Source organism: Acanthochromis polyacanthus, chromosome 2, assembly GCF_021347895.1.
Source record: "Acanthochromis polyacanthus isolate Apoly-LR-REF ecotype Palm Island chromosome 2, KAUST_Apoly_ChrSc, whole genome shotgun sequence".
In the NCBI taxonomy this organism is placed as follows: domain Eukaryota; kingdom Metazoa; phylum Chordata; class Actinopteri; family Pomacentridae; genus Acanthochromis; species Acanthochromis polyacanthus.
This window is the reverse complement of record NC_067114.1, coordinates 41359171-41379283: the sequence shown is the minus strand read 5'-3', so window position 1 is coordinate 41379283 and position 20113 is coordinate 41359171. Positions and strand designations below refer to the sequence as shown.

The 20113-nt window shown below is 39.4% G+C and overlaps 1 protein-coding gene across 1 annotated transcript in view; it reads right to left on the bottom strand.

Annotated features, from left to right (window-relative positions):
* The window catches only part of samd4a (sterile alpha motif domain containing 4A), a 111924-nt gene that overhangs the window by 8786 nt on the left and 83025 nt on the right, over positions 1 to 20113 (bottom strand). The window contains 6 exon segments of the mRNA XM_022202036.2: positions 5010 to 5093; positions 8898 to 9024; positions 13644 to 13845; positions 14436 to 14554; positions 16747 to 16832; positions 16915 to 17161. Coding sequence (XP_022057728.2) covers positions 5010 to 5093; positions 8898 to 9024; positions 13644 to 13845; positions 14436 to 14554; positions 16747 to 16832; positions 16915 to 17161 — 865 coding nt within the window.

Below are 20113 nucleotides of genomic sequence, written 5' to 3'. Positions count from 1 at the left end.
CTGTTCATTTTGAGCAGTTTCATTGTAAAACTGAGGTCGTGAGTGATTCATTTACACCTAATTACAGTCCAATACACCTGCTGTGTTGCTCAAAAACAAACCCTGTGTTCTTTTCTTCATTTTTTTAGCATGTTTCATTTGTTAGGTGCAACAATTCAATTTAGTATTTTTTTCTCATGCCAAATGCTCTCTTTCCCAAATTTAAAATCCATAGAGAACACTGCATGTAAGACAACAAGAAGCCAGATGTTGCGGTCACTAAATTAAACGACAGTGGAGACAGTTTATGTTGACAGTAAAGAAGCGACAGTATTAAATGCAGATTGGGAACATCATGACTGATAGCAAATCCACTAAAAGAGGTCAATACTGGTGCTTGGTTTGGATGGGACCGAGCTAATGGGCTTTCCTATTAGCTGTGCACTGTTGTATTTTCTTTAGTTTCACAGCTACTCTAATTAGCAGTGAGCCAAGACTTGAAAAAGAAAATAATGTGAGCTGGAGTTTTGGAAAAACCAAATCAAATCTGATCAGATCTAGTCTTGCTCTTGTCTGAGCTCTTACATTTGTCAAGTCACTGTTATTTATAAAGAACATTTAAAACAAGAGCCAAAGCACCAAAGTTCTTTCCAGTTAAAAAAAAAGAAAATTATTAACATTTCAAATTAACTTAACAAGTGTAAGCATTGGGGTTAAGACCCTGTAGTGTCGATTATGATGTGAATCTGCTGAGTAATTTTCATACTAATGGTATAATACCCCTCAAAAGCAATGTTAAATACGACTTTACCTGACTAACACATAAAAAGGTTGATACCCCTGTTTTTGTTTCAAGATTTTTCACTTTTTCGACTTCTGAAGTTGTCGTTTTGTAAGCCTGTTACTTCGCTGCCACTTGTTGAACTAAAACTGCAAAACAAATTAAAGAAAAGAAAGAAACTGCTTGGTCAGTGAGTGGAGTCCAGCTCAAGCTCAGGCAGATGAAATCTTCCTTGTTCAAGTGGGGAAACTGCACATTAATTCTCAAATTTATCAATGAAAATCGCTGGTCATTGAAAGTGGGAGAACACTTCACAGTGCTATTAACTATGGAGAACAATTTGGCCTATTTCATATTATAGCTTAGACTACATTAATCAGTATAATTTACAATCTGTAAAGTTTAGAAATACACACTGCAACAAAAAAAAAGAAAAAGAAAAAAGATAAACATCAGTCCAGAGGCCGTTTGTTCTGAGTTCACTTTCTGACATTAAGCTTTCCAAAAACAACTACCTCTTTTACCTTTTGCCCATGAAACATTGTGTTTTGACTCATTTCCTGGAGCTGGCTATAGTTCGAGTTGTGTTTCATGAGCTCAACACAGGGAGCTGGAAGTTTGTGTATGGACAGACTAGAAAAAGGCCAAAACTCTGATCAGGAGGGAGTTTCTTGAGGTGAATGTTTTCCTTCGTTCTGCTCTGAAGCTCAAAACACACAAACATAAAGCAGCACTTGTCCACCGCTCTGTGTCAAGCACTGAGGCCTTCTGTCTTCACTTTGGTCCAGTTTTGGGATGAGAGCAGTTGCACCTACTTTAACCTCAACTGGGATTCACCGAATAGGAATATTCTGCCCTGAGTCACCGCCTGACTAAACTACGGCCACGTCCACTAAAGCTGACAGTCTGAAAAGTTCATGTTATGAGTTTCTGTTGACAGTTTATTTAAATAAAGTGGCAAAACGACAGACAAGTGTTTATATCTCCTCTAGTGGGCGGTGTTGTCTTGAATGTGAGTGAGGTGAAGTCAAAAACAGATCTAACTCGAAAAGCACTCAGAGAGCGTAGTACTCCACCAAGGCTGTTTGTTATGGATGATTAGAAATCACAGCAACATAGAATGTGTCCATTTAATATAGACGTACCCACAAACAAAATGACCTTGCGTTGAGCACAGGCCTGTGTTCTGCATGTGTACGTCATGTAAGGATACAAATTGCGTGACCTAAATATGTAGCGGGCGGCGAGAATTGATGGGACTCAAACACCCCCACAGTTTAATCAATAGTTCCTTGTATGATTTCCAATGGATAAGTCCCAATAAGTCTAAAGCGGCTGATTTGTAGGAGGATCTTAATCATGTGATCATTAGCAGGCAGCTGATGTAGTGTTCACTTGTCGTCATGGTTACAGTGACACCATGCCGCTATCTCGCAATGTTACAGAAATCTTTAACAAATCCGTGGATTCAGACTATAAGCCGCATCACTGCCAAAATGTAATCAGGTGGTCCTTGTGTCATTTCTGACCTTCCCTGAAAATTTCATCCAAATCCGTTAGTCCGTTTTTGAGTCATGTTGCACACAGACAGACAGACAAACAGACAGACAGACAAACCAACACCGATCGTCACGTAACTCTACCATGTTCCTTGGCGGAGTAATAACAAGCAGATGCAGATTAAAATACTGTAAGTTCAGATTGTGGCTACGTGTTTCCATCTTGATGGTAAAATCCCTAAAAGTATATCTGAAATATTTCCAAATGTTAAATCTAATTCAGAATATCAGACAGACCACTCTCTTTACAAACCCAACAAAATGCTCAAATTAAAATTCCAAATCAAAATCCTTACTACTAGATAATGTGGACAAACACCTTTGCATGAGATTTCTTTAACTTAATTTACAAGTTCCCCGTGGTTTCATAATTAGAATCAATTAAAAAAATACTTCCTAAAGTTTGCTCGGTCAATCTCAAAGACAAGCGCTGAAGGCGATTGGATTGAATATCATGTTTTCCTCCAAATACAGTGCGTTATATTTGTGAAGGTTGTAGCTAAAATCAACAAGAGCTGAACTCAACTGTTGCCAGAATCAATGTCAGAATCCAAACTTGGCGAGTTCTGACCCAGACTGGACCAACAAAATCAAACCCATGTGAAAAGATCTCGTTGGGCTCCAACAAGTCTGGAGTCATCAATGGGCCAAATCTCCAGACTTTAAGCTGTTCACACAGCAGGATAACTGATCGAGGGTTGGAACGAGCCGGTCGGCCCAAACATCGGTGTCAAGATCAACTAGAGCGACCAAGCCCAAACATGAGTCACCAGAGATGTCTGACTTTTGGACTATTTGGAGTTTAATTTTGACTTTAACACAGAGGCAGAGGAAACAAGAGCACAAGTGTCCTGCTTACAAGTTTAAGTATTAGCCTCTTGTTACAGAAATGCAACAACAAAAACCATAGCACACAGGGTTTCTGGTGACTGCCTGCTTTCTGTACTTTCAACAACTAAAATGATACAGGATAAACTGCAAAAACCCTAAAATTAAAAACACAAGGATACAACACCGCAGGCTACAATCTGGGTAACCTGCAAAAGTAATAGTGAAACCTGTTACCACTGTTAAGCACTGGTTTCTCGTAGAACCGGTCAGAGTGGGACATACATTATTATATATCTATTATTAATATTATTACATATCTGGTCTATGTGTAATAGACAAATGAACAATCTCCACTTAATTTAGCATCAGCTTCAAAGCAAAAACACAAACAATACTTTTTCTTATATAATTGTACATAAATTCAGGTGTCAAAGGGTTAAAATGGATCATTTACAGCAGAAAAGCTGCCTTACAGCATACTGTAGGTTGCTCTGACTGTCTCTCATAGTGAAGTGGATTAGATAAACAGCAAGACACAAAAAGTGGAAGGGAAGGGAAAAAAATCGGCTGACAGGAGCAGCAAATGTCAGGTTTCTACCCGCATTCGTGAGTCAGACTATACTGTAGATAACCACTGTTACTGTAAACAGAGTTTAAATAAACATGACATAAATCAGCCGTCAAAACAGTCAGACACCAGCAAGAACTCGAATCAATGGTATTCTGAAAAGCTACAATTTTTCAGCGATAGAGAGAAAGAGTAAAATTCGACAACTTCTAAAAATTTAGGAAGACATCTTGAGACACGACAGGAAAAGATAATGAACTGATACAGATGTGGAAGACATGGTTTTGTTTGCATCTTTCTTAGCTTTAATTCCTGGCAGCAAAATGAAACAGAAGTACAGTCGTCCCTCACCATATCGCGGTCTCACTGTATCGTAGATTTTTAAAATTGTATATATCTAATTTTGGATCGCGGACTTTTCGCTATAGATATTTTTATATATTTATTATTTGAATTATTTTAGCGGTAAAATAAGCACTTTCTAGCCTAAAAAATGGAAAACGATATAAAAAAATAATAATTTAAAAATATCATAGATCATAAAACACATCAGCAACCGTAGCATCAGTCTCCTTCTCCTCCCGTATGTAGCAGCGTTCAGCATCTCACTTTGTCCATTTCACATCGACGTCTGATCGCTGTGCATAGTGTTGTTCTGTGGTGTTGTGTTTCTGTGAATTTTTTGTTAAAAATGTAATTTATTTCAAGCCCTACGACGTCGATCAAACTTTCTTTACCTTCTATGGCTTCCGGCACCGAACCCAAGTGCCAGAGGAAGATGCTTTCCATGGCAGAAAATTAGAAAATTACGCAGGTTTAAGAATGTAGAAAGTGTTTAAGAGCATAAGAAGTGTTGAAAAGAGTGTTTATAAATCTTTAAAATATATATCAATAATAAAATAAATACAAGGTCGCTACTTCGTGGATTTTCGCCTATCACAATAGACGAGGGACCGCTGTACACGAAACAGAATATAAAGTCGAAACAGCAGATTTATTCTCAGCTCTGGGATAATGACTCTGTGCAGTGATGTTTGCCAAACTTACCGACCGCCAGTCACTCCTCTCATCTGCACAATATGGTAATCATGTACAGAGGGATATGAATAACCACACTACTCAATGATCCACTTCAGCCATCAAAGACAAGACTTTTAACAGCATAAAGAGAGAAACTCCAAATGACAGGAGCGTCCTTGAACCGCATTTAATCGGCACACAAACTCTACCATACTGTATGTATTGTAGTGTATTTGTATGCTTCAATAAGTAGAATCCTTCAATGACGTACCTCCCAAAGCGTGCTCTGTCATACTCAAACACAGAGACTCAAGGCGATTGTTGATGTCTGGCTCCGTCACTGGCAGCTGAAGATCTGTGCAGGAAAGAAAAATACAATTGAAGCAACATCAGTACGGTGTTCAGCACAGACCAAAAAGCAGCTTTTCGAATACTTTATTAATCAATTTCTGTCATTTTAAAATAAAAAACAAAAAGTCAAACATTTCCACATGTAAAGATTAGCTGTTTACTTTGGATTCTGAATCTTTTTTTGTTTTTCGTTACAACCCTGACTTCGACATATTGTGACGAGACTTTTTTCGCTATTTTTTGACATTTTGTTAAATAGATTAAATAACTACACAGTGACACTGCCTCTGCATTCCCAACTACAGACATTTACTAAATGACTTACGTTCATGCTAAGTTTTTGAAACAGGAGTATGATCATCCTTTGTACATTTCAGGCTGTTCACACCCTATGTTATATAACTTTTCACATTCCTGCACACTCCAAATATTTCTATTGCTTTTATAATACCTTGGATTTGCTATGCATGTTTCTTATTGATAATGTAAGACTAATGTTTCTTGATTTTTTTTTTTTCCAATTCTTTATTTTCAGAGGATAACAATACATTTAAAGTACAATCAAACTAGCCCTTCACAAGTACTCAGCATATAAAGCATAATTTGAATCTCATCTCTTCTCTTGGGGCTGCACAGTGGTTCATTGACAACGATGCTTAGAAACAGTGTTTACATTGCTTAATCCATTATGTAGAAGAGAAATAATAAGCTAATAAATAATAGAGCACACAAAGTGTCCCTTTTTTAAAAGAAAGGCCGGGCAGTATTCCGTCCATCCAGTTTTGTCCACTCATCCACAACAGATGCACAAATTTGTCAGCTATGTAGGATGTGGCTGTGATAGCTGCAAGTATGAAACCCATTTTGACCATAAATTCATAAATTTGTTCATTTGTAGACAGATTGGGAAAGTTATTTTTTCCATTATGTTGATTTCGTTAACTTCGATCCATTCCTTTTTTGTGGGGCAATCAGGTGCCAACCAATGTCTAGTTATACATTTTTTTTTTCCAGCAGATATCAGAACACCAACAATAATGTTTCTCGATTTGCAACATTTGCGTTTTAAATTTCTTAACCTCCTTTAAAAATGTTTCAAAACATTAAGTCAAATTAAGTCATTAAGTCAAAACGTACTAAGGATTAATCTGTTGGTTATTTTCACAAAGTCAGTGAAATGGCGGCAAATCATCTGAAATCGTGTAAATAGTCAATTATAAGCTTTAGACATCAAAGTAGCATTAAGTGTGTTAACATTACAATATTATTAACAGACCGCCATCACATAAACTGTCCGGTCTCCTGTTTTTAAACCCTCAGGTGCTAACTGTCTTTGGCTGGCTCGGCCTCTACTGAGAGCAGGGTGGAGGCTGTTTTGTCGAGGCTGGAGGGGGGAGTCTGTGTGCTGAGGGGTGAAGGTGGGGTGAGTATTTGGGCCACAGTGCAGCCTAGCAACCTCCATTTAGTCCTTCGCTGAATCTTCAACACAGGCTGGGCAGTGAAAATCCCGTGTGACCGCAGAGACCAGCTGAGTTAGGCCCGGTAGTCCACACCGAGCTATTTATAGGCTCCAAATCCCTCCGCCACCACCACCCCAACCACACAAACCTCCACCTCCTACACACACACACACACACACACACACACGGCAACACAAATGCTTGTTGCTTCATCCTCTCATTTTCTCTGTTGTGTCTCACTTAATGAGGCTCTTTATCCAATCTGTTGGCAGCGAGGACGTTAGACGGTACATATATCCACAGAGACAGAGAGGGGTTAGAGGGGTGGAGGATGTCTGGCCTTTTGAATCAGTTACCTTGGCCGAGTCCCAGCTATAACTACCCTCCAGGGTGACTGTTATGTGTGCATGACTCTGCAGAGTTGTCAGACAGGGAGAGATGAGGAGGGGAGGGTGAGCGGAGATGGAGGGATGGGGGAGAAAGAGAGATGGGAAAGCTAAGAAAGAAAGTGAGTCGAGTAGAGAGGGAAGGAAAGTGGGCCAGGGAGCCCCGTCCTCACTGCACAAAGAGCCTCATTGTGAGACTCCTCTGACTCGTTCCTCCCTCCCGGCCTCCATCTCTTCCTCTCTCACGCAGTCGCTACTCTCCCTCCACCTAACCGCCCCCCTGCTTTTTTTTAAAATCTGTTTTTCCTCTTCATTCTAAAAAGAGGACATTTGTGGCCAAGCAGAGGAAGTCCCAGCTTGTCCTATTACTGTCCACTGAAGCCTCTGGGACAAAATCCAGACAACAGAGGTTACTACAGGTCATTGTGCCTGGCACTGAGGGCTACTGTACGCTGAGCTGAAGGGTTCAGGTCAGAAATGTTCGAATCTTTTAACATTTAACGGTGTTTTTGCTTTTTTTCAGTGATGTAGATGTAATCTGCTACTGTATAAAGGCCAACATTCATAAGAACCAGTGGCAGCCCTTTGTTCTGCAGTCTGTCAAAAAAAATCATATTAGGATTATTTTTGACAGACTGCAATTGTGATATGAGTCCTAAATTTAGTGGGAAAGCTAATTTCCACATTTTCGTATGACTTGAAAACAAAAACCTAAAAATGATTATGTGATCAAACAAGCATGTTTTCTTATGTCTGGAGAATCTGATTTGTAAGCTGTGGCACCACAATGCTTTATTTATAATGCTGCGTTGTGACCCATTTTACTATTGGGATATTACGATTTCAATAATATTTTGATGGTCTGTCATCCCAGACACCAAGATATCAAGATTTACTGGCATCATTTATATTTTAGCTGGCTTTCCAAATGGGTCAGCACTCAGTCCAAACATGCCAGCACCCTTAAAACTGAAAAAACATGACGAAAAAAGAAACTGTGTTGTTTCAGGAAACAAATTTTGGCAGAGTTTAACATTTAATTCTAGTCTTAACTTGAATGATCCAATGTCAATTCCTGCAATTCTGAGATCAAACTTTGCATTTGTGCCTTTTTCTCGTTTATTAACTTTAAATTTGCACTAAATATTGAGTGTATGAAGTGGAATTACAGAATCAGAGATTGTGAGTGGGAATCACGTTAAGTAACAGAGGGATGATTTGCTAGAGATCACATCTACAAAACTGGCAGACTGATGTGACATTTATTTGTGTTTCTTGATTATATGTTATCAGTGGCTATGAGACATAAAGCTGTGGGAGGTTAGTGAACAGTTTGTGGATTCCACTTTATGCAGCCCATCTCTGCTGGGTGGCTAATGCTAGCTTCACTGCTATTAGCAAATATCAGGGTAACGATTCATCAACGCAAACCACTGCAGACGAATGACTGAGCAGACTTTCAGTTAATGCCATGGACGTGCTCAAAATGACCATTATAACCAAATGTTTTAACATAGGTGATACTGGTGATCCATTTCATTATTCTTGAACAACTATCTTGCACATGTTGGTCTAAAATGTATACTAAATGTGTAATATTTGTTCATATTGCATTTGGCTAAGCAAAAAACCATGGCTAGCATAGATAATACCACAAATTTAACTTCAGTTATTACATATTCTCCTCTCATCTTTGCAGATTCACCTCTTTGACCACCTCAAATGACGGCGATGAAGTAGTAATACATCTAACAATATGGAAAGCTTTGGTCAGCAGTGTTTCCCAGAGAAATGTGTTTACAACAGTGAAAGGTTGACAAGTGTTTTACGCAATATCTGTATTTTTCAGGAACTAAAATGAAATATTAGGAATTTTATTACAGCAATAAAGAGCTTTACACATTAACTTGATCTGTCGCATCATCTCAGCGGTTTGTGTGTGCGTTTCCCAGCATCTCTTACCAGCTTGTTGGAACATGACCATGGTATGTGGCGTGGTGTGAACCGGCAGCGAGCGGGTCCTCTGCACAGAGCTGTGGGTCCGACTGGGCATGCTGTTGCTTCCTCCAGGGTTGGCGAACCACGGACCCTGTGGAGAATATTTTGACAAAATTAAATTAACTTGTACAGAAACACCTCTAAGATTAGTGACATAGTTGTGGTAAAAAAAAAAAAAAATATCACTCATTGTCTAACAGCACAAATCACAACCATCCCCAAATGTTCATCGACCACTGCAGTCTGTGTGCAGGGACATATAGAAAGTCAATAGTGTGCTTTAATAACTCTGGTTAAAGCAACATTTTTAGGGTAACAGAAGGTGTCAGAAAATCATATTTCTGATGCTGTGATTGATTACACGTAATATATGCGGATCATTAAGAGAACAGATGTGCTGCCAAATGTAGTTTTTCCGTGGCTACACCTGCAGCACGTTGTGGCGAAATAAGACGGCGAGCTTCCCTTGGGTTTCTGAAACCAGAACAGTATGTTTGTGTAATACAGGCAATTCAACATTTCTAGATGACAATAGACTCTGTAAAGCAGTGGTTCTCAACCCTGTTCCTCAGGACCCCATGTCCTGCATGTTTTAGATGCTTCCCTGCTCCAACACACCTGACTCAAATGATCAGCTCGTCATCAGGCTTCTGCAGAGGCTTGATGACGAGCTGATCATTTGAATCAGGTGTGTTGGAGCAGGGAAGCATCTAAAACATGCAGGACATGGGGTCCTGAGGAACAGGGTTGAGAACTACTGCTGTAAAAGATAAAGTAGCAAAGCAAACAACAGCTGGTATTGGCCAACATATGCTGACGAGGTGAAAGAAAATCCGAAGTGGAAGTCCTGATGGATACTAAGTTTATCAGTGGTTCAACTTGGAACACTATAAGCCTTTTTCATATATATATACCACTAAAAATTTGAAAATCCAACAATTATTTCTGATTTTACAATTTCTGACCATGCTAAATTCTGTCATTTTGGCAATTTTTTGTAAGATAACATGCTTTTCAAATCCTCTAGCAGCTTTTGGAGGTCAGGGTGAATGTTCATTGTTCTTCATGGTACAAAGAAAGTTGCCACACTCAGATTATCATTTTAATTTTTCAACAGCTCTGGGTATTGGAAGCTAACAACACTGGTTCACCATGTTTAATAACCTGTACATAACCTGGTTGATAGGGTTGTCCTGATCTGTATCATTTAATATGGAGAGCCAATCTAATTCCATTTTCCTAGACACATTTTGAATATATTTAAGTGGTTTAAATCAAACCAGTGTATGCAATAAACAGCTGAATAGAATTGCATTTCTGCAACCAAGCCCTTCCTAAATATTAAGTAGGTGGTCAAGGAACTTGAAACGTTCCAGTAAGGCGCTGTCTGAAGTGTAGAGATAGAGGGTGTACTGTGGCTCCACAAGCTCCAAAAGGAGGCCAAAAACATGTATTCTCTACATACATGTCAGAAAACGTACTGTAGATTAGCTGTCGTACCTGGATGCTCCACCAGGTGGAGCCTCATAGTTTACCACTGTAGCGACCACAAGAGGGTGACACTCACACTACAGGCCGTTTCGTGCTGTCAAACAGAGTTGAACTAGCAATGGGCACCATGACAAAGACTTCTGCGATGCTTAATGACCTCCAACCACAGTACATATGTCTAAATCAAGCTCCAATTAGGACAGTGCTTCTATACCCTACTAGCATAAAGAACATGGCCACCTTTGTGACCAAAAAATGTGTCCACAGACTACAACAAATGTCTACTGTGATAAATTTGTGGTAACAATTATATACTGATAATGCCGCAAATTATTAAGTAAAGACATCATTGAAAATTTACATCGCTAACATCCTGCCACAGAAAGCTCCCTTTCTTTACGATAGCTGTGTGACAGTGGACACCAGAGCATCCTCATTGGTTGACATTAACAAGCGACATTTAAAGGCCCTATTAGATGCATCAAATTAAAGTTCAAAGATCCTGTTCTTACTTAATACTCTTTGCTGACATCAGTGCCTTTTAATGATGACATACTGCTGAAACTTTCACTGATCAGAAACATACACGAAATGAGCAGAAAGGAGTCATAAGACCACAGTTTCTTCTACATTTTTATCCCCCACGCTCCTGTCTGGATGTCTGGCCCACACCTAATGACAGTCTCAGACGCTCACCACATGAATTCCTCTCTGTAACCTGCCCATTATACCCCCAACACCAGCACCACAGGCCCCTCCCCTCACCTCCATCCCTCACCCCTCTCCCCCCTCGCGGCCCTCCAGTGCCTCGGGCCAGGGAAAAACAGGAAATGCCTGTGCACTGTTCTCACTGCCTCTGACTGGCTCTCTCTCTCTCTCTCTCTCTCTCTCTCTCTCATATATGTACTCATATAATCTCTCTCTCTCTTATTGCCCCTCCTCCAACACCACAGCTCCCTCTCCCAAACTATGACTCACATATTTCCCTCCCACCGGCCTTCTCTCGGAGCACATCCACACTTCAGTCTCGCACAAGAAGGTCCAGTGTGGCGAGGAGGAACTGAGGTATTTCCTCCCATTGTAAGGGATGAGAGAGAGGGAGGGAAACAGAGGGAGGGCCAGAAAGGTTTCCAGTGAAGTGGGTCAGCCCAGACCAAAGTGTGCCAGGATGGGCCTGAAACAGCTCTGCAGCTCCTCCTGTTTCAATGTTCGGCACTGACGCAGAGCCTCTGGTATGTGGGGTGACCTGCCTACGAGTTCCATCCACCTCACTTGATTCGCCAGACGCCGCCGCCGCTGCTCGTCTTCCTCACCCTGCATTTCTTTGTCGTGGAACAAAAAGCCTATTTCAGGCAGAATACGTCCTGAAGAAGGAATTCTGCTGCCCAGGTTATTGTAAACATCCTGGAATGTACTATTACACATTTCAAAATGTTCCTTTATACAGTCAGGAACAGCACTACCATTCAGCCGCACAATCACTGCAGACGTACCTGATAACACCACAAGTTTAACTCCAGGTTTAACGGATTCTCTTCTCTGTAGAGATCTACCTCAACTGATGGAGATCAAGTAGTAAAACACTTAACCTCAGAATGATTGAGTTTGTCAAAACCTTGTTGAAAACCTCCCCAAGATAACCACTGTGTGCTGGTAAACCAAATCATATCTCCTAAATTAGTTTAGGGATTAAATATTTCACTGATAAGTTGTGCTGGTTGGAGTCTGTGAAATGTGCTGCTTTTCTGCGTTTCCTCTGAATTTTGGACTTAAAATCTGCCGAATTTCAAGATGTCAAAGTTTGAAAGGCACGTTTTCAAAAAAGAATTTTCAAAAAACTGACAAAAACTGACAAAAACAACCCCCCCACCCCACCCCACCAATTTTAAACCATTTATCAGATCAAGAAAGTGTAAAAACAGACAGAATCATCAGGTTTTTAACAAACATTTGTGAACAATCAGGAAAAATACCAATACTAAGAATTAAAATCACTGTTATCTACATGTCTTCTTCAAAAGTTCACCAAATGTAGACCGTTTCCACTAAACCAATCTTGCAAAAATACTAAATTCTGCACTCCTCAGCAACTTAAATGTCATGACTGACTCAGCTGCAACCAATATTTATGCCACGTTTTTTTTTTTAGGTGCACTGCTGGCCGTGTTCACACAAAGAAAAAAAGGAGACTACTGTGGAAACAAGTTACAGAGACTGAGAGCTAGTAAAACGCACTGGATCGATAAAATAAATGCAGCATCGCCGAAAAAGCATAAAGAAGAGCAACATGTCAGGAAGTAAGTGAAAGACACATTTAGCATTTATCTTCAGCAGAAACTGTAAAAACAGTTTACCAGATTTTCAAAACTCCTCAAACTAATCACGAGACTTGCTGTTCCGTCAGTAAACTTAACCAAATCGAAGTTTGAAATTTTGATATTTCAATCAAATCACGCTATTCTACATGTCTAACTTAAACACAAAACTTCAGGTACTTTCAGCAGAACAGTAGGCTTCAACTGAGAGGAAAACAAAACATGTTTGCTCAGTAGATTTTCTGCAGCATGGTTCAAAAACAGCATATGGAGGAGGAAACTGTCAGGAGGTTGTTAGAAGATACATTCAGCATGGTGAAAAATCTAGAGTTGATGTGCAGAGTAGAGTGAGGAAACTTCTAAACTCCTGTAGACGTTGTAAAAATGTAAACAGGCCTAGTCAGATGCGTCTATAGCATGTGGAAGACCCACTTTTGTCCCAATATCGGTAACACAGTGCAGGTATTTTCAATTTTTGTAACAAATACAGGAGTTAAACTTTCATTTTTTCCTTTTTATGGCATCATAATTTTGCTATGCTACACAGAAAGAGCTTTTCAGTTCTCTCAACTTCTTGTTATAGTTATGCTGTTTAGACTGCAGTGAAAAATGAGCAAAACACACTCAGAAAAGTTAAGAGGGTTAGGCAGCAAAAGGACTGAGATTTAAAATTTTACGATAACTATGAAGATAACAAACACTACTAAAATAAACAAACATTAAAAACCTCTCAGGAGACTGAAAAGCTGCTCATACCCAGGAGTAATAGTGAAGCTGTAGCTGACACCTTGCTGTTTATCCTCTAATGTCTCTCTTGTTTACTCTGTGATGCAGCTCCTTGCTCTCCTGCTGGTTTACTCTCATCTCTGTTTGCTGGTTTAAACATTAAGCCGGTTTCACTCACATGTCTCCCCTGCTTGGGACCGGTGGGTGTGCTGCTGGAGCTGCGAGGAGTCGGTCCCAGCAGCCCCCCGCTGCCCAGCAGGCCCAGCCTGGCACCCGGCAAGCTCCTAGAGGGCATCTGGAACTGATGGAGGCTCCTCCTGGCCGACACGCTGCCACCAACACAGCCGGTGGTGGGGAGGGAGTTGGACTGGCCAAAACGGCTGCAGCAGGACAAGAAAAAAGTTAGAAACAGTGGAGCACTGGTTTAACTCCTGAACACAAGAGGTAGGATGTTAAAAAAGCAGCAGTTGTGCATTCAAATAAGGCAAAATGGCCAAGAAGAAATCAATTTTTTAACCACTTTTTCTTCCAGTTTAAAGCTGTGAGGAGAATCAGAAATGCTTTGAATTAATTTTGAACATTTCTGTGTCAGATTTAACATTGATTTAACATGCTAATTAGAATGATATCTTCACTTCCTAACAGTCATGATAGTTTAATCACCTCGAAACCAAATCACTGCTAGCAAATACACACAGTAGGAAGTCGTTTTGAGTGAAAACTAATCTTTAACGTGCTTCTCTGGTTGTCTACAGTCACGCTTTTGTAATTTGTGAACATAGAAAAGCAGGAAATAACATGAGAAATCAACACATTGTCTCAGCTGTTTCTGACATTTCCCGCCTGTTGAATTATTTACAACAGAAATCTGTATCTGGATTATTCTTTCCATTTTCTAAAAGTTAAAGTAACTTTGATATAACTGTCAGACCGCACAGCAGAGAATGAACATCACTGTATGTACGTTTACCTCCTCTGTGGTCGGTACCCTGCTATGTCAAGGAGCGTTTTCCTTGGAATGGACCGGAACAGCCTCTGGACCTGCTGTTTCCATGACAACAGCCTCTTCTTCTGCGTCTCGGTGAAGGACTGACAAGCGGAGGAAGGGAGAGAACAGGGAGTACGAATCAGGGATAAAATGAAGCATGACAGCTGAAGAGCATTGCTCAGTATCTTCAGGTGCATTGTGTCGCAACAAAAGACCACTTCAGACAAGATTCACCTTCACATTAGAGAACACAAAGATTTTACTGCACATTTATATCATAACACACTGATACTGAACAGTAATTTAAGGCTTTCAAAGACAGAGATACAGAAGCAGACCAAGGCCTTCTATGATCCACGACACTTGATACTGAAAATATATAATTAAGACGATGAATTGTTAAACTTTTACGTATTATATTATATGATAATGCGTGCTTATATTAAATTGAAATAACACTAGTAATGTTCATTAGTAAAAAAAAAATATATCTACACGGATAATTTGTGGGGCATAATTTACTGAATATATCCTGAATTTAAGCTCTTTTACGATGTATCTGTTTATTTTATTAAAGTTCAGTATGCACAATTTGAACAACTTGTTTCTTGAACTCTTTATTTTTTTCACCTTTACATTATATATAAATGTATATTCAAATACAGCTAAGGAAGAAATGAAAATATAAATGAATTAATTGCTATATAAACTTAAAACTTTAATCCTCTAAATGCCGAAATCCACCAGTGGGTTTAAAAGGTATGTTATCTTTAAAAAAAAAAACAAAAGAAAAAGAAAAATCACACAACTTACAAAGGCCAGAAATTGAGGAAAAACAAAGAATCATTAGACTTTCTGAAAATTCCTGAACTAATTGCATGACGTCCTGTTCTGCAGTAAAAATTAATCAAATCTAAGTCTAAAATTGTGATATTTTATCAAAATCAGTTCATTCTACATGTGTCATTTAATATCTATTTAAAATTTTCACAACCTGTAAAAATTGAATAAAAAATTGCACTCCTCAGCACAATTAAGAATCCATGATCTGACAGAATTTAGGGCCGGTAGGTTGAACTGCAGGCTGTGTTTACACAGAGGAGAGAGGAGACAAATAAAGGAATAAATCAGACGGTTTAAGAGAAAAAAATAAAACACATTAACTGCTAAAACAGTAAGTGCAAATGGCTCAAAAACTATATATAAATTGCTGGAAAATACATTAAATATGGATAGTAGAAGCTGTAAAACTGTACAATAAGCAGCAAAATATCTATAGCATGTGTACTGTCCATGTTTGCCCAGTATTAGAAACATTTGAGGGAACTTGGAGATTTTTTTTTTTTTTTCAAATATTGTGACACTTTCTGGGCTCCCTTTTCATTTAGACATGGTTGTCTGGTTTCTACAGAAGTGTAGTTCTTTATACTCCAGCAAAAAAGGAGCTCATCATGAGTAAAAACAAAATTGCATCTAGTCATTAGGATTCAATCAGTCCATGAATGTAAAAAGCTACCTTTAATTTGTAGTAAAATGCACCATATTGATTGTACAGACCTACTGGTAAGGGATTAATTCTGCTGGTCTACCGTTAAATCACCCTTTCACTGCTAAATTATTTTTTGATAAATGTGAGACATATGTAGACTACTTAGCAATGTTCTCATTTTTGAAAGAAAAAAGGATAAAATTAAATGAATCAGAAATACAGTCTAGACATTGTTAATGTGGTAAATGACTATTCTAGCTGGAGACGGCTGATTTTTAATGGAATATCTCCAGAGGGGTACAGAGGAACATTTCCAGCAACCATCACTCTTGTGTTCTAATGCTACATTGTGTTAGCTAATGGTGTTGAAAGGCCCATTGTTGATTAGAAAACCCTTGTGCAGTTATGTTAGCACATGAATAAAAGTGTGAATTTTCATGAAAAACATGAAATTTTCTGGTTTACCCCAAGCTTTTGAATGGTAGTATAGATATACAACAGTACGTGTGCATCTGAGGTTTTAAGGTTGGAGTCGTCTGTCTTCTTGGAATACTTAAATGTGATTCAGAGCTTCATTTTTTTGTTAATTTTTTATACAACACAAGTGAGTATACATCAGCATATAATCACTTAAATTTCAATTGATTTAAAATTACGTCACCTTAAATTTACTGCATTGCATTAAGGGATATTATTTGTGTTAGAAAGAGCTAAATAATGGCAGACATGCTGCTTATTGGAAATATAAATGTCCAGTGACTGACACTAATACCACACGTGAACACCACAGATATGAGCGGGTACCTCGTGGATAAGGCACTTGTCGATGAGTTGTAGGTAGGAGCTGATGTTGTCCTCGTCTGACCTTGACACCAGCAGCTGAGTGCAAACTGTGGATGGAGCAGAGATGAGAAGCTAAAACAAAATCCTCCTTCTGTCCGCTGAATTTCAGTGCTGATGCATAGAACTCACCTTTGCCCATGACACGAGTGAACTGACCGGGCAGATCCCCCTCGGCGATAACACTTGTTCCAGACTCGGCCTCCCCTCCGCCTCCCCCTGTTAGGTGGGATCCGGGCGCGGCGCTCTTGCCCTCGGGGCTCAGCAGGGGGCGCTGCAGGGAGGCCTCCTCGCCGCCGCCAAAAGCCTTGATAGGAGTCATGATCATCTGGTGGAGCTCCTGCAGCGGGGCGCGTAGGTTGCTGCCTCCTAACACATCCTGGGAGCAGAAAGCGAAAGCAGGGAAGTGAAGAGAGAAACAGTTTGGAGGGTTTTTACTTGGCAGAACCTGCAATGACATTTTGAAATCTATCGGAGTGACAGATGAATAATGGCATTTATCATGTCAAGAAGAAGTACTGCAGCTTCAGGCTACAAGTGTGAAAAACTTTCCTCGAGAAGAAAAAGTGCTACTTTGACCAACATGTTCAACATTCAAAGAACCAGGAAGGTATTTACTGTTTAGAGTTTTTTATCCTTTGGTTGATTATTCACCTATCTTTGCAGATTTGTGACTTTTGTATTTGCTTACGATGAATATTTAGGTGAGATCTTTTTATCTCACCTGCATATTTTACTTTGGCGGTGAGGTATCTGCTGCTTTGTGTTATTGAGCAAATAAATAAGAGGTCATTACATCTAAAGTGATTAAACATTAAGAAAAATTTCTACTCCATCATCTTTGGTTTGTCTTAAATTTTCATAGGATAAAATATGGACATTCATAAGGATCTTTGTGAAATTTTAACTACATATATCAAATACATTTTTTAAAATTGCACATGAACTCATTTCAGCATGTTTTTATAACACAGAAATTTGAGACTTTTTGAATATCAAAATCTCAGAAACGCTTCACGATAAAAGCCTGACATTTTTTGTTGTTTCTTATCCTGTTAATGATTCTGAATCTGCGATACTGACCAAGCAGATCCAAGAATCTGATTATGGGTGAGTTGAAATATGAAAAGCTACAAGTCCCATCTTTGAGCATACATTAAACAAAAAAAGCACTGCCAAGGCTGCTCAGTCATTGTATCATTTCCAACGGCTGAAATCTTGAAATAATTTGCGGCAGAAATCACAGCACGATAGAATGTGGCCAATAAGTATAGATGCACCCACAAACACAATGACCTTGTGCTGAGCACAGGCGTGTGTTGTGCATGTGTACGTTATGCACGGATACTGAATTACGTGACCTAAATATGTAGCGAGCGGTGGGAATTGATGGGATTCAGAGAACCCCGCACAATTTAATCAATTGTAATCAATACAATTCCCTTTATCATTTTGGATGGATAAGTCTCAATAAGTTCACAGCGGTGGCTTTGTAGTAGGATCACAATCATGTGATCGTCAGCAGGCAGTTGATGTAGCGCTCACTTGTTGTCATAGTTACAGTGATGCCGTGCTGCTATCTCAGAAGGATACAGAAATCTTCAACAAATCCGTGGATCCAGACTATAAGCCGCATCACTGCCAAAATCTAATCACTTGGTCCTTGTGTCATTTCTGACCTTTCCTGAAAATTTCATCCAAATCCGTTAGTCCGGTTTTGAGTAATGTTGCACACAGACAGACAGACAGACAGATGCCAAAGTCTACTCCTTGGCGGAGTAAAATTTAATAATGCAGCAGTTAACTGGTGATATTTTCTGGACTATATTTAGCTGCATGTCACAATAATATAAAATAAAAAATAAAAAATATTTTTAATATGAAATACTTGCGAACAAAAAAGAAAGCAAATTTTGTTCAACTTTCGCAGGTATCACAAGCTGGACCACAAAAACTGTTATATTGCTATAAAGCCTAATCCAAGTTTCAAAACGGTTCTCCAGATGTAACTAAGATTTATTTATTTTGAAACCGCGCTAATGATTAGAGGTGGAATAACAAAAGGAAAAACAAAGATGGGTCACAGTGCCACGCGGTACAGCAGAGAATGAAGTTACACCAAAAATACACACGTGGACAAAATTGTTGGTACCCCTCAGTTAAAGAAGGAAAAACCCACAATTCTCAATGAAATCACTTGAAACTCACAAAAGAAACAATAAATAAAAATTTATTAAAAATTAAATAATCAAAAACAGCCATTACTTTTGAATTGTTGATTAACATAATTATTTAAAAAAACAAACTAATGAAACAGGCCTGGACAAAAATGATGGTACCTCTATAAAAGATTGAAAACTATTTGACCAGAGTGACATGATTAACTCAGGTGTGTCATTTAATTGACATCACAGGTGTTTCCAAACTCATAATCAGTCAGTCTGCCTATTTAAAAGGAGACAAGTAGTCACCCTGCTGTTTGGTGAAAAGGTGTGTACCACACTGAACATGGACAACAGAAAGCGAAGGAGAGAATTGTCCCAGGACATCCGAAAAAAAATGATAGACAAACATGTTAAAGGTAAAGGCTATAAGACCATCTCTAAACAGCTTGAAGTTCCTGTGACAACAGTGGCTCATATTATTCAGAAGTTCAAGACCCACGGAACAGTAGCCAACCTCCCTGGACGTGGCCGCAAGAGGAAAATTGATGACAAATTGAAGAGACGGATCGTTCGAATTGTATCCAAAGAGCCCAGAGCAACCTCCAAAGAAATTAAAGGTGAACTCCAAGGCCAAGGTACATCAGTGTCAGATCGCACCATTCGTCGTTGTTTGAGCCAAAGTGGACTTCATGGGAGACGACCAAGGAGGACACCGCTGCTGAAAAAAACTCATAAAAAAGCGAGACTGGAATTTGCAAAAATGCATGTTGACAAGCCACAAAGCTTCTGGGAGAATGTCCTTTGGACAGATGAGACCAAACTGGAGCTTTTTGGTAAGGCACATCAACTCTATGTTCATAGACTCAAAAACCAAGCATACGAAGAAAAGAACACTGTCCCTACGGTGAAACATGGAGGAGGCTCAGTAATGTTTTGGGGCTGCTTTGCTGCATCTGGCACAGGGTGTCTTGAAAGTGTGCAAGGTACGATGAAATCTGAAGACTATCAAGGCATTCTGGAGAGAAATGTGCTGCCTAGTGTCAGAAAGCTTGGTCTCAGTCGCAGGTCATGGGTCTTCCAACAGGACAACGATCCAAAACACACAGCCAAAAACACCCAAGAATGGCTGAGAGAAAAGCGTTGGACTATTCTTAAGTGGCCTTCTA